The sequence below is a fragment of the Musa acuminata genome, chromosome BXJ3-10 (genome assembly GCF_036884655.1).
Source record: "Musa acuminata AAA Group cultivar baxijiao chromosome BXJ3-10, Cavendish_Baxijiao_AAA, whole genome shotgun sequence".
Taxonomy (NCBI): Eukaryota; Viridiplantae; Streptophyta; class Magnoliopsida; order Zingiberales; family Musaceae; genus Musa; species Musa acuminata.
The window spans coordinates 24166936-24181710 of NC_088358.1; the positions used below are offsets into that span (position 1 = coordinate 24166936).

General features: G+C 40.2%; 1 protein-coding gene and 1 long non-coding RNA gene across 6 annotated transcripts; one reads left to right on the forward strand and one right to left on the reverse strand.

The window, feature by feature from the left end:
• Nucleotides 1–920: 920 nt before the first annotated feature.
• On the reverse strand, nt 921–6147 carry LOC135651307 (uncharacterized). 2 transcript variants are annotated; one of them, XR_010501836.1, is made up of 7 exons: nt 5431–6147; nt 4742–5092; nt 2919–4620; nt 2609–2662; nt 1749–2174; nt 1557–1671; nt 921–1447 (listed from the first exon to the last, which is right to left on the reverse strand). XR_010501836.1 is itself a non-coding variant. In XM_065171307.1 (3 exons), exons 1-3 carry the CDS (start codon nt 5926–5928, stop codon nt 4006–4008), a joined length of 1464 nt encoding a protein of 487 aa, XP_065027379.1. In that variant the 5' UTR covers nt 5929–6147; the 3' UTR covers nt 2713–4005. The 2 variants fall into 2 exon arrangements, 1 of the variants encoding a protein (XP_065027379.1); XM_065171307.1 differs by lacking the exons at nt 921–1447; nt 1557–1671; nt 1749–2174; nt 2609–2662 and having other exon boundaries at nt 2713–4620.
• Nucleotides 6148–6524: 377 nt separating this feature from the next.
• On the forward strand, nt 6525–14565 carry LOC108951577 (uncharacterized). Of its 4 annotated transcripts, none has more exons than XR_010501718.1 (6): nt 6525–9421; nt 10023–10058; nt 10147–10249; nt 13452–13628; nt 13765–13892; nt 14007–14565. It is a non-coding gene; the product is annotated as an uncharacterized LOC108951577 (long non-coding RNA). The 4 variants fall into 4 exon arrangements; XR_010501716.1 differs by having other exon boundaries at nt 6525–6861; nt 6953–9421; nt 10023–10249; XR_010501717.1 differs by having other exon boundaries at nt 10023–10249; nt 13701–13892.
• The last annotated feature ends 210 nt before the right edge of the window (nt 14566–14775 follow it).

The window sequence follows — 14775 nt, forward strand, 5'->3', positions numbered from 1 at the left end:
TCTTTATTTTACTACATGATGGTTTTTGAGGTTTAGAGTTTGATTCCATGTTGCCTCTCGAGAGGCAAGAAAAAGATGAACATAAAATGGTTTTTATGTGCATCGATAAGGCATGAAAAGTATGGTAAAAAAGAGGACGACCCTAAGAATTAAGCTACGTTTCTTCTTTATCTCTGAAGGTAAGCAGAACTCCCATCTATAGTTGTTTGTCTTACTGTAATTTCTCTCACGTTGACAGTCCTCTTTTATGTTTGAGATGGAAAACTAGTCGCCAAATGTTCTTCCAAGACGAGCATCGGATGCTGAACACAAACCTTGTCAATCGGCTCAAAGAGATTCCAAACTTTTCACAAGATTGTTGTGAAACTATGTGAACAAAACAATCACGGTAGCATCAAGTTTTACTTTTTGTTGATTGTGAGCAAATATGTAGTGATGATGAATGCTGCAAAGCCACGGGGCTGTGTTTTATACTGTAAATAATTATTTGAATGTTTTCTGAGTTGCGCTAACTCTCATCGCATCGGGTGATGACTCGATTTGGTCTCTTTTTTGAAAAGTGGAGAAATTTAGTATAAACATTGGCCAAAAAAAAAAAAAAAGATGAGGAGAATTAAAAGACAATAATAAAGGGCATAATTTTCTTTTAGAGAATTGTAGAGAACATATGGCAAAACAAACCCAAGAAGTAAGCTGCATTTCTTCTCTTTATTCTCCAAGGTAAGCAGAACTCTAATCTATGTTAATGCACTTGAGCATCATTAGCAAAACAAACCTTCAATTCCAAGTTTGCTCATGGATAAAAACTTCAATTCCCTTACAATTATGCTGTCCATTTTCATTAGAATTAGTGCACTATGTTTATTTCTGAACACAGTCTAACAGATGATGATGATGATGATGATGGATGTTTTGACAAATTATTCAGTATTATAAGGTAGATGGCACTAATCTTCTGAGAATAGAGGCATGCACATCAACTTACATTAGCTTAAGATGGGGCTGCAGAAGCAGAGGATGTCTCAGCTTAACAGATATCAGTCACTGTTAGTACTAGAATTTCGATCAGCAGAAGCAATAGCCACCGAAACTTTGCAGGGAAAACAGTACATACGTCTTGTCTGTATCTCCTACTTATCTTCCACCTTGCATTTCCGGTCCATAATCTCGGCATCAACAGAAGTGTGTGTATGGCGTTGAAATTTGTAGACCCTTGACCGGATGAAGCTCACTCTCATCGCAGCACATCAAGGATCTTTTCTAGCTCAGGGAAACTCGCAATCTTCCTCGCACTCGTGTCTCCTACCTTCCAACTCCCGATCAACTCAAAAGTTTCAGTTGTTGTCTGATGAACACCCAAATCCTATAAGCTGATCTGCCTCGTTGATCTTCAAGAAAACATCAGTGTTGGGTGAGGGACTTGCAGCTTAGTATCCGTAACAGTTCCCTGTCAACATCAAAGTCCAATCAAGAACTCCCCACAAGAACCAAAGAAGAAAGAAAATACAATGACAATGAGACCAACATGGTCGGATCTCAAAGGGAGTTGGTCGCACATTAATTTGCTACTGTATGTCCCAGGATAAAGACAAGCATTCCCATCAGCATTTCACTTGGGATTTGAGAGGAAAAGGTGTCAACATACCATCATCAGTGTCAATTTCTTCAGCACTGTCAAAGGAACAAATCTTAGCTTCTTTTTTTTTGCTTTAATTTGGTTGCAGTGATCTGCACAAATAGTTGAGTACCTCGATACATTGCAGGACTGTATACTTTGTCCGATGGAGGGTAAACTTTATCTGCCTACATTGTTTTCCTGTGTCATTCATTTTGTGCAACTGTGGGAGGACGAAGCACATGGGGATATAGGTGCCACTGTTAATGCCTGTCAAAGATGGCTGAAAGTTCACCGGGACTGAGTCAGTGTGATATGTCAGTAGCTACAAAATGCTAATTGGCTGATACCACGCTACCAATTATATACATTTTAACTGGTACTTGGGCACTTGGGCATAACCATTGTATTTTATTCTTCTTCTGTAGTTTTTTCTTTTTGGGTTTTCCAGTACATGCTTGGTGACTGTAACTTTGACTCCTTGGAAGACTAAAAGATGGGTACTCACTTGTGACAGTATGATCATGGGACTGGCATGAGCTCAAAAGAATCAAAATACCTGCAAATTCAACAATAAAAAAGAAAGAAATTAAACTTGAGAGGAATATGCATGTGAAGGCTACAGGTTAATACAGGAGGCATAAACCCTGTGTGGCCTACATGTTTAATGCAGCTAAAAAGACAAGCATTGTTTGATAGTAACAGTTGTTGTCTACACATGCTAAAGTTGTTACTTTAAGATGTAAAAAGAACAAAAGTAATAAATTTATAGTCATTGGAAAACAAAATGCTCATTAGTTTAGGTGAGTCTTATCAAATCTGAAGCAAATGATTCCTGTCAATTTGGATTCAAGCAGAAAACAACCTTCATAATTGTGTTCGGGTCCCATCTATCTAATAAACAAGTTAAGCTTGATTGAGGGCAAGGCCAATCAGTAACTCCCACATCAATCTGTAATAATTGATTCAGACAGTATTGAACACATATCAGACCTGAATATTGCAGAATTTTGTGTAGACCCACTGATTAGGAGATAAAAGAATCAGCTGCACCATAATAAATACCAAATTAGATATAATAGCTAAATTTCACAGAGGTAATGTAAAACAACTAGACAGTTCATGTGTTAAGATCCATATTACTATTGTTAATAATGTCCTCTACATTGATCCTTGTTATAGAATGCTGACGAAATTGTGCATCTTTGTCATCAAGTTCACATCTTTGATGCAATATGTTATTTTCCTTAATTACAATCCTCTTTCTGGTCATCAATGATATTATTTCTGGGAGAAGTTTCACCTTGAAGCATCAAGAAGTGCAAGATCCCCCCAGTGGAACAAATATGAGGCATCTCATATGGTCAGATTAGGGAGGAGATGGACAGCATCTGCAGAGGTAGTGAACATATCAGATTCACCCAAAGATCTGGGTGAAAAATAACAAGGCAATGAATGAGATGGGATACCACATGGCCTTGAGATCCTCATGTCCTTGATGCAATGATGCTTTTTACATTACCCTGGCCCAAGGCAAAGCACAAGGTTCTGGGTCTTGGTCAACAAAGGTAAATAAAGACTGGTAAATGCCACCATTCCCAAGGCACCATCTGGACATGACCAGTGGACCTCTTTTCCAGTGACCAACACTCTCAGGTGTTGTCCCACAACAAGAGAAAGATTAGACCATCAGATAGAAGGATGATCAAAGCATGAGACACAAGGCCTGGAAATTAGAGATCAATATAAATTACACACAAAGGTAAAGAGACTTACATGTAATTGAAGTTGATTTATGAGCTAATTAAAACTTCTACCAGTAGATCTAGCAGAAGTACACAACCCTAGAAGATCTCTGAATACGATCGACAAGGAGTTCTAGTATCTGTGGAGAACTACATAACATCTATAGATTTGAATTACTCGACCAATAATTAAACTATAATTTGAAGGTGCCAGTCCTTGCATGATCATCCTGAAGATTGAAGAGATTGAAGACAGAAAAGTTTAAGCCTTAAATATCTCAAATTTGAAAGCAGATCTGGACACTGGAATTCCAAAATCCAAGTCAGTATCAGAATCAAAAAGCAGAAAGGCATAATAGCGACAATGTAGTTGAACCTGAGAATATAGGAAGAAAGCATCTCTCCCAATTCAATCTTACCAATCCTAAGACACTTACTGCAATCAGAGTATAAGTATTCAGCCAGGCCGATGAGAATTAAGACCTGTGAACAATTATGCTCTTATATACATAGGACAACCCCTATTACCAAGCCTCTCAGTGCTACCTAAAATTTGCATCAAATAACTTATACTTTGTTGTAAGCGCAAGAAAATGTGGTGATATGAACAATAGCATCAGCGCCTTGTTCATGGCCCTAACACTACTAAACTTTGACCCTCCAAATGATCTTATCACTCGCATCTTGTGGCTTCCCAACAGCTGCAACCTTTCTCTGGTGTGCAATACCGGTCTTCCCTCTATCCCCACGAGGAAGCTCACAACTTTCACTGACTGAACCGCAGCTTATGTCAGCAGGAGGAATGAAGCAGTCCATGGAGAGGCCGGGGACATTAAAGACCACTTCCTCGATCTTCCACTCCTCCTCCATCCTAGTTTTAGTATGGCTCATTGCCGTCTCATCGAACCTGAAGAGAGTGACATCGGAACGACCCGAATGGGCAACCATTATACCTTCAACGGGGCGGTAGTCGCTGAGGAAGGAGTTAATGGTGGTCTCCCAGTACACTGCATCACCTCCGGCATTGGCTTGGATTCTAGTCAAGTGTGAATCTTCCATGTGGACGAGAAGCCCGGTCCGCTGACTGAAGCAGCCGAACAAGACGTGCCGAATGATCTCTGCAGGACCTTCACTCCGAGCTTTCAGCGTCTGTGGGTCGGCACAGAGCTTGAGAATGAAGCAATCCTCCCCATTGACTTTCTTTTCCCCAATACAACGTGCATTGGCAAACATGCTTGCTGTGGTCAATGGATCAAGACCCTACTTGCAAAATTGCCTCAGAATTAATCGAAAGATAGCGTCTTTCTCGAGCAATTCTAGAATTACTAGATGATGTGAGACGTAAGCGCATCCAATGTTATAAATTGAAGTGTTCCTGTACCTGGAGGGCACGGCGGAGGGGCCGAACGGGGCCTTTGGCGGCATGGGCGCCGAGCCAGGGGGTGTGACGCCATACGACCTTGCCATTGGAGCCGGCGTGGACCTTGCTGCCGCCGACGGCGAGCTCCACGTACCACATTCCTGGGGCCATCTGCCAGAGGACGAAGCCACCAGACTCGGGGGAGTGCGATGAGCTGCCACGGTTCTTCACGATTTTGGTCGCTGTCTCGAACTCGGACGCTGCCATTCTCAACTTCCCCATGGCGTAGGCGTTGTGGATGGATCTCTGGAGCTTCAGACCCCCCGAGGCCGCCGTGTACTGCTGCAGTATGTACTGAGCCGACGAGACTTCCTAAATAGAAGTATAGGCGACAATAAACTGAGTCCAAAAGGAACAGATGCATCGATGTCGAATGAAATGCATAAACATGCCATTTCGGAACTACAGAGGTCATAGACACATGCGGGTGGGCTATACATTTGTAGCTTTTCTTCCAAAAATGTTGAATTTGATATCAACGAACGAGGAAAGAAATCAAGGGATCGGAGAGCACCAAACTGGAAAACCCCATTAATGTTCTGATATAGCGAGTACCAAAAAGAAGTAGCTTTTGCCCAGGAACGGAAGAATGGAGCCGAAAGAGCGATGTAAACAGAGTAAAGGAGGAAGAAAAAGAAGGCGAAGCTTACAATGGGAGCATCCTTGATGGTGAGGTGAGGCAGAAGGTCGGCAGAGTTGACATGAACGGGGGCGAGCGGCGCACCCATGACTCCGAGAAGGAGGCGGAGGTCGGAGCGGCGGAACGAGGTGGACGCGTTAGCGGCGGCGGAAGGAAAATACGTGACGGAGGGGGCCCGTGACAGCTGGTCCCGCACCCAGCGGCCCCACCCTTCCTTCCTCTGGCCGCCACCGACGTCTCCGTCGCCTCCATCGTCGGGGCCCTCCATGAGGGGGGCAAGGGTCTCCCGAAAGCTCACGGACCTCGCAACCAGCACGGCAGCGTCCGGGGCCAGCGTCAGCGACGAGTGGCGACCATGAGCCTTCCTCCGCCGCGGCAGCAGCATCGCCGCGGCCTCCGCCACCGGTGACTGGCCCCTCCCCGAGCTCCTCTCCCGCAACCGTGCAGGAGACAACCCCCGTACCACTTCCTCCTTCAGAGCCGAGAAGAAACCCTGCTCCTTCTCCATGGACTTACCTGCGAAGCTTGGTCTGCAGAATGAACTTAAAAGCGCAATTTGTAGGCGCAACTACGGCCGAGAAGCCGTTGTTCGTCGAGGATTTTGAGGGGCTGGAATGTTATACAACTTCTCCAGGGATTTGCAAAGAAGAATAGAGATCTAAGCGGACAAAAGAGAGGGCGGGAGGGAGAGACGAGCGAGGAGGGAAGAGCGACCGGTACAACTGCAGTACTTGGGTGGGAAGGAGGAGAACGAAGGGAACATAAACGAGAAAAAATGATAAATAATAAAAAAATAAAAAGGGCAGGTTGGGATTGGAAACATGGGATGAGCTGCGAGGTTAATTTGATCTTCTGCCGACAACACGGTGGGGGATGGGCCCCACCCGCTGTTTAAGTTGCCGAACCGATTTGTATGCTGCTCTTGCACTGACCATTGCAGACGAGCAGGACCTGGATTAATCCTACGGCTAAGGATGCGCTGCAGGGGACGTGTAACTGAAATCATCGAATTCTCTTGTCGACTTTGGGATTCCAAGATCGCTTTTCTTTTTACACGTGACCGCGCGAGCATCGTAGGGATTCGAAGCGTGAGTTCGACTTGGCTTGGTTCGGGATGGGGTTGACCGGCCCGATCTGAAGCCCCACCCACCACGGAAGGGAAAATGAGAAACACCACCATGCAAGCTCGGCCGCCGTCTCCCTGTACGAGAGCCGGAAGTAGAATGACAAGGGCTTGGCTATGGTCTCATGCCTCTCCGCCACTGCCGCTTCGCGTCTCAATTGCACTTCTTCCCTTCAGTTCCAGAACAGCAAGGATCCAATACCGAGTAATAGAAGGAATCGCGAAAAGCGCCTCGTTTGGACGTCCCCTCCAACTTTAACTTCCATTCCGATGTCAAAGATTCCAGCTTTTCATGGATACGAGGTCTCTGCATTTCAGGTTTTGAGTTTTCGTGATAGAAGTTCAATCTCTGTTTATTTCCGATTGAGAAAAGTTCATGATTATTTCCCTTTTTTTGGTGGAACCCAAGGGAGCGCGGGGCGGGAATGTGTTTTGGGGGTGGTCGAATCAACTTCTCCGGTGACACCATTTACCTCACCATTTCATCGGATGGCATTCTTTTGCCCGGGAAGGGTTCGCATTAAATGTAAAGAAAATAACTCCCACTAAAATGAAAATTATAAGTTACTAGGTATAATCAGCATGTAATCATCGTGGAGATCTTCTGTTATTCTCGTCTTGATGAAATTTGGGTATAATTAAGCCGGATAGCTCAAGGCATCTCCGGTTTCTGGTTTTGTAATGTCGAAATTCTTAGCATTAGTGGCTGACTCCAGAACTTAAGGTATACTCTCCTATTTAGTTTTCTTTTGCTCTTTCCTTGATTTATGATTATTACCTGTGAAATATGCCACACTGTAATATGCCTTTCTTACTTGTGCAATTCCAGAATGTTAATACATTGATCCTTACAAACCTCTGAATAGTCAAATCCAATTCAACAAATCACACAGTCACTAGTCACTCTTGTGCAATTCCAGGAGGTTGATGTTTTAGACTCATCTTGTTTGTGTTTGAATGTGAAATGTCGTCACCTGGCACCTCAATCTTCATCCGTACTCCATAGTCCACAGTAAGATGTGGGTTGACTTAGAACATTTATGTTTCTAATGTTTTATTTATGATGCAGAAAAATATTTTAAAATTATTTGGTTTGCAAGACGCATATTTTTATATTAAACTGATATTTTTTTATTGATATGTGAGATTAGTGAAGCATAACAGATGAAATAATATAAAAGAGAAGGAAACTTTATAGCCTACTGCAAAATGTGACCTTTTCATGTGACATTCTTTGATAGAAAATAAAGAGAAATAAAAGAGGGGCTTGTTTAAGGTTATTAAATGGTTAAGGTAGTGGAGAAGCAAATATGATCTCTAAGATGATATGAGGACCTAAAACTCCTTATGGGAAATGACTAGATGCTCCTGCTAGGGATCTCAAGTTTTTGTGCGAGAACTGCAGAATACAATTTTTGCCAGCACCAAAAATCTTAAGGAGATCCAACATACAGTGTGATTCTTATTTTAGTTCTTAAGTGTGATGCATGGAACAACAAATAATTTATTTTCTTTAGGGACTAAAGGCTATGATTAGTGTTACCATGTTTTAATCTTTAGTTAACATATTATGTGCAAAGTGCAATGCCTTATTCTTTTTCCCTTCATGAAATTTGTGTTCTCATATATGTTTTCTTTCATGGGCTTGAGCTCATTTTTTGGGCTATTTGATTTTGAAATGTATTTGTGTTACATGGACTCTAACATTCAGACTTAGAAATCATGTCAGATACATATTCACTTGACAATGATTCAAAGGCTTATAGAACTCTTTAATTTTACCATTACAATATCTAAAGGCTTTAGAACTATAACAATTGGTTCTTTTTATGTTTGTAAGGCTTAATGTTCAAAAAGCAGCCATAGTTATGTGGAAGATCAAGGTCTATCTTGGTGCTCATGACATATGTGGCTGCATATGTGTTCAACTAAAAATTTAAGATAATATTTAATTAAGTATATATAAAGAATTATACAATCAAATATAAAGTATTAATAGGTAAACATATGATAAGGCCAAATTAGAAAATATTATGCTATGACATTGACATTCACTTAAGAACCGATTAAAATGATGAATTATAGGAAATGAGTAAAAGTATAAATTATGAATATCATCTAATTATGGATCACTTATAACATTAGCCAAAAATTATAGTATTAACCAAAATGATACTTATTAGGTGGAAATATATACCACATATGTGATTTCATTTTCATACTTATACCAGCCTCACATTCATGATAGGTTTCACATTATAACAATAATGCCACATACCCTTATGTGAGGCATTCATATAACCACAAAGGTATATGGAGTTGTGTCTACTGCTAGATAGACCACATTTTGGAATATTGTTCAGTGGCTTAGGCTTCTGTTGCACTTCCAGTATTTGATTTTTCACAAAATTGCAACATAAGTATTATGATTTTTTTTTTCTTCTCCTGTTTGTTTCCATATATCTTTTCTCTTCTCCTTGCCAAGTAGAACATTTGGACCCCCATCCATATCATATTATTGTTCCTCTGTCCTTTCAACACTGTGTATAAGAAGAACCTTTAACATACCTGCCCCAAAGATGAAAATTAAAGGGTGGATTTGGGTGCAGCTCAGAAGCAGAACAGAAACATGGTAGTTTCCTTCAAAAAGCTTAAAAAATTTTCAAACACTAGAAGTAGATTAAATGCTGGTTCATAACCAAACCAAGATGCATTTACCATTACAAATTTACTTGTAGAGGGATCAAATTGTCAAGACTTGAGCAATCAATCACCTTACTATGCTCTGAGCGTGATGGATGAAAGGAGAAGCTAACCATCAAGGGAGTGATGGAATCGAGATGCTAGAGAGGGTGACTCCAATGGAGAAGAAGTTTAGGTGAGTTAAACATAGGGATTTAAATATCAAAATAATATCAATTCAGATAACCTCTTGGACCAATACGGTACCAGTATACTGATCTCTGTCACTGATATCATTGAATAGAAAATAAAAAATGAATACTATTCTACCGGTATTAAACTATATGTTTCGACACATGGTTGAACCAATAAATACTGGTCTGTATCAACTGGTATAGTTGAGATTTAAAACCTTAGCTAAAGCCTCTCTCTTTTTCTTTCTTTTATTTATTTTTCCCTTTTTTTTTCTTTTTTCACTTCTTGTTCCCTTTCTGTCTTCTCTTTTTTCTTAGCTTCCTCCGGTACCCTTGTGTCAGCATAATAGCTTATCGTGTTGTGCTAATGGCACAAACTTGCTAGCCTTTAGCTGAGACTTGCCATGCAATATAAGGATCTTTCTGTAATGGTCTTAAATCACCGTATTCAGTGATAAAACTGCATATGTTTGATCCACCCCTGACCTGACAATTATGGAAGCAAAAGTCTTGTCTGACTGTCTGCCCTTATTAGTCATATTTAATGTTCGTATGCTGGCTTTGACACAGGTTTTTGTTTTGCATTTGGTGTTAATTTGGTAGGAACCTACAAGGTAGATGGAATTCCAGATGCCAAAAGTCAGTGCTCTTTCACATTTTTTCTATTCGTTGCAAGTATACATGTGAAATTGGATAATATGATCTAGCTTTTCCTGCTATCCTTCAGTGCTGATTTGGTTGTGTGTCAATCACGTTCTTGCTCGGGTCAAAAATTGAAGTAGAGAAAGGTGCCTTTTCTCATTAAGACATGGACAGAGAGGAAGCATATGGTGAGAGTATTAATGATATAATTTTTCCTTTGTTTCTACCTAGTAATTGAAAGAACTACTTGAGGCTGCTAGTAGAATGAAGTCATGAACACAACTAGAAGTATGCTTTCCGGTGCTGCTATCAGACACAGATCAGTAGGATTTCACACTTATCTGTAAACAATCTAACCTGTTGCATTTACTAAATTATGCAAATTTTTTGTCTGAAAACCAGAAGTTCACTAAAATGTGGAAAAATGATATTAATTGTTTTGATTGTTGAACAACAACATAATATTCTTGTTCTTGAACTGCAAACCATTACTATTAACAATAAGATTTGTGTATATTATACATTCCTTTCCCTTTGTGCTGCTAATTTCAGAGTTCTTTTGTGTGACTCTTGCATGAGATAACCTTGATTTATACCAGTATTGCAAGACTCAATTCCTAGTATATAACATCAGAGTTGAACTCAGAGAGAACTTAAGGAGGATATGAAATTGTTTTTTACTGATCAAAACGAGTTTAATAATGAAAGCCACATTCTCTGATGCCATTGGTGGGTTTGAAATATAACACGTGGTAGCAACCAATAAGCACTATATTCAGCAAAAGGACGACACCTAACACTTTCTGTTGCATCATGATATCTAATGTTTGACTTGGAAATCAAGTATAAATGACAAGATGATACCCAAACAACTTAGTTTTTCATAATTGATTCAGGAGGAAATCTGAGCTGAACAGAAGTACAATTACCTGTTCTGGAGATGGCATGTTACGGTTTAACTTACTAAAGCCTGAGACTCAAGTCAAGCTTTTGTTGTTCCAGTGGTTGATTTGTAGGTTGAGAATCCCTTTGAAAGCTTCCTGGCCACTTTGTATTTCTAACTTCATCAAGTGCAAAGGGTAACCTTGTCTCTTGGATGTCAGAGATATTGTGATAACATCTTGCCACTGTAGACATACCTCTCTCTGGATGCTGCTCATGAACAATTGAATGAGAACGAACCATAAGAGATTTGAGAGAAGGTGCATAGAGGGGAAATCCCATATTTTGTGACTGGTGAGACCTCCTAGTGGCACCTCTCTCTCTCTTGTGTGCATTTTGATGACCCCCCAAGGCCTGTGAGCTGAAGAATTTTCTCTTGCAGAAGTTGCATGAGAACATCTTGCGGCTTGGAGTTGACTGCAAACTAGAAGAGCTTTCATCAGTTGATGAGGTTCTCCCACCAAGCGTCAGATTCAGCCATGCTTGACGATCTTCAATTAAAATTTCTTTGCCATCAGAATCAATTGTTTGTTGCCTTGGCTTCTGATTTCTTGCTTCCTCCTCTTCCATTTCTCCCTTTTCCAATCTGGAAGTACGTCAATTAGTGTTGAAGAGGAAAAAGTTATGAGAGGTTACAGAAGCAAAGGGATCGAAAGTCGTACATCCCTTGTCGGGATTGTGTTGGTTTTCCTTTAAAGAAACAGAATGTGGTCAGAAGTGGGAATAATTGTAAGGGGGAATGCTTATCAGTTGGAACAGAAGTGGCACTGGAGTGACCCACGTTTGGTGTTTTTAAAGTGGCAAAGTTTGTTTTTGTTTACTGTTGTCAAGGTCAATTTTTTAGACTCCATCTTTTTCCTTACCAGTTCATGTCCACTTTACGTGATTCTCTTCTGTGAAAGTATAATACTAGGTTGTCAGTCCAACGGCAACACTATCCATTGACATATCATAATTTGTTTCTCCATTTTTCTATGCTGAAAATATTTTGAATGACTTGTAATCCATTATCTTTATGAGAAGTTGTTTGGAAGAGTGTTGCATTAAAGAATGGTTCCCTTCAGTTGGTGGAAGATAAAAAAGATTTATTCATAATGTATCTTTTGATCCTCCAACATCCTCCAATAAGCTTATCAATGACATGCATAGTATACATCCACTTCTTGAATGATCCATGGCCAGAAAATTACAATTTGAAGTCTCTTTATCATCAATTATTCCCTTCAGAGTTTACTTCACTTGGGTAAATTTTGTGCTGTGTTGTTTATCTGAAGCTATGGTCTTATACCATGAAAATGATGCTGAACTTGGAATTTCATTTTAGTGAATTCTGTCAAGCATGAGAACAGGCTCAATAGCACACAATATACTTCAAATTGTGAATAAATTCTAATGTGAAAGCTACCCTATAGCTCATCTAAAATTTCTCTTTTTCTAGTTGTAGCTGTGGATGTGTGCCTTTCAGAAATGGTTATTTCATTCCATGGCTACATTACAGGTTTTCATGAAAGCATTGAGCTGAGTGGAGATGCCATTACATTGCTATCATTGTTTATTTTGCATCTTAAGGTCCACCAATAATTGCAATAAAGCTTAGTCAGAGGTGAGTGCTGCATTTAATGTTAATTTGTTATTTCTTAGTGGAATATTTGGATGGAGGAGTTCCAATGGAAGTTGCTTGCACTTCTGGGAGTGGAGGATGTTCAAGGAGAAGTACTTTAGGGACCACTTGTTCACTGCAAGTCGTGTTGTTTTAGTGGCATATCACTGTTAAGAGGACAATGGGGGACTCAATTCCCCTGAAAGGCCAAGCATATATGTTCCTTTCTGCTCTGTGATGATGCAAGCCTTGACGATGCTATTTTCTTGTGGTAGAATAGTTATGGTATTGGCTGATGAGTCAGAGAGTCTGATCCATACAGATTAAAGAAAGAGCTTCTATTTCACAATTTTTTTGCCACATGCATGCAGGAGAAATGGACAATGGCCGTGCTATATTACAGGTTTTAGGTCACATATTAGTCATGGATACAATCACATCCATTCAGTAGTTCCTATAATACCCGGCCAGGTGATAATCTATGACTATGATATCAAGAAATCAATCTTAGGCTACAGGCTTTCTGGTGCACACAATAGGATAATTGGTCTCTGATATTTTCTGTCATTGGAAAAATTACGTTGGTCGATATTTGATAAAATTGACCACAGATGTCTGATATACCGCAATATTTGATTTTATTAAGAGGTTTTACCTGGTAATTTTGAATGTCATAATTTCGTATAAATGTTCTTCTGTGATGAATATATGAATGCTTATGATATTTATTGATTGTCATTATTATGCTATCTCTTCTGTCTTCTCTTTTTGTTTGCAAATTTTTCACACATTGCAGCATAAATTTCTGTCGAGATGGGACCACATTATAATTTGGCAAGTGGTTTCAGGTGAAAGAAAGGAAGTGGTTCTCAAGACAGATTTTTTGAGTTCTAGCGCCCAAATGGATGTGTGAGGGGTAGGATGTGGCCACCAGCTAAAAAGTGGCAATGCCATTGGTGGTTTCTGGCTTTCTGCCATCACCAAGCTACAGGGAAAGGAAGTGTTATGCGCCCATTATCTTTCAGGTGAAGTTCAATAATGAGTCTTTTTGGTTGCATTCCTTCCAAGTGTTTGATGTGGTCCTCCTCACATGGAAGAATATTGGAGGAGTTGAGGCTGTCAGCAAGTGACCAGAGAACAAATCATAACCATTTCTTTCAGGCTTCAGCTCTCCTGATTCTTGCCCTGCCCAAGCCCGCTGTTTCACCAAGAAGGCCTCTATGAGTTGGGGAGTGCTGCTCATGAACAAGAGCCAAGATAGATTTTCCAACTCCAAGATTGACAGGAAGGTGAAACATTCTGTACATGACTAGAACTCTTCCTTTTACTTGTCAGCTGCAATCTACAGTACTCAAGGTTTGTCAATCTTTGATTTGCAAACTTGGTTCTTTCCTGTTGGCTAGGGTTATTCAAGTGCTGCTGAATCCACTGGATATGGAATTTAACCCTATGGGCAGACTAATTTCACCAGATCCAACAAAAGCACAATGATGGTGCCAACTTGGAGGATAATGTGGTGCAGGACCACCTGATCCTAGTCAGAGATAAGTACAGATCAAAAGAATCTCAAAGGTGGATCATTTGATGATTTTGTTCTCCCCCATCAATGTCTAAGTGAAAGAAACAAGCGCACAACCAGTCTCGAGATGGAATTATTGCCATGCAAATCTGCTTGTTGCAACAACCACCGTTGAATCCCTGCTGACAAATTCATCTCATTCGTGCTTTTGCAAATGTGATGGTGAGGTTTCACCTCTGTCATCCAAATGAACATGAGATCGCATGGCCTTTTCTCCATCACCAATAAGACGGACATCTAAAGTTCGCATGGGGAACAGAGTTTCTTGTTGTATTGGAATGAAATCGCTCCTGTACTCGATGAGACCTCTGGAAAGTTACATCCAATTGACATTTGCAGGGATATATGGAACTCAGTTCGGATAGTATTTGCTACAACAAACACATTAGTGCCAAACTGAAAGCTTTCTTGTTAATCTATTCTGAGAAAGACATGGGCGTGCCATTATGTTTGTAAACATGTGCATCGATGCAATGATTTATTCACAACAATTATCCTAAAATACATTAGTCGATCAACCTACCCAAGAACAATTATATCCCGACATCATCAGACAATATTAAATAAATATATGCATTAGGAACAAATGATTA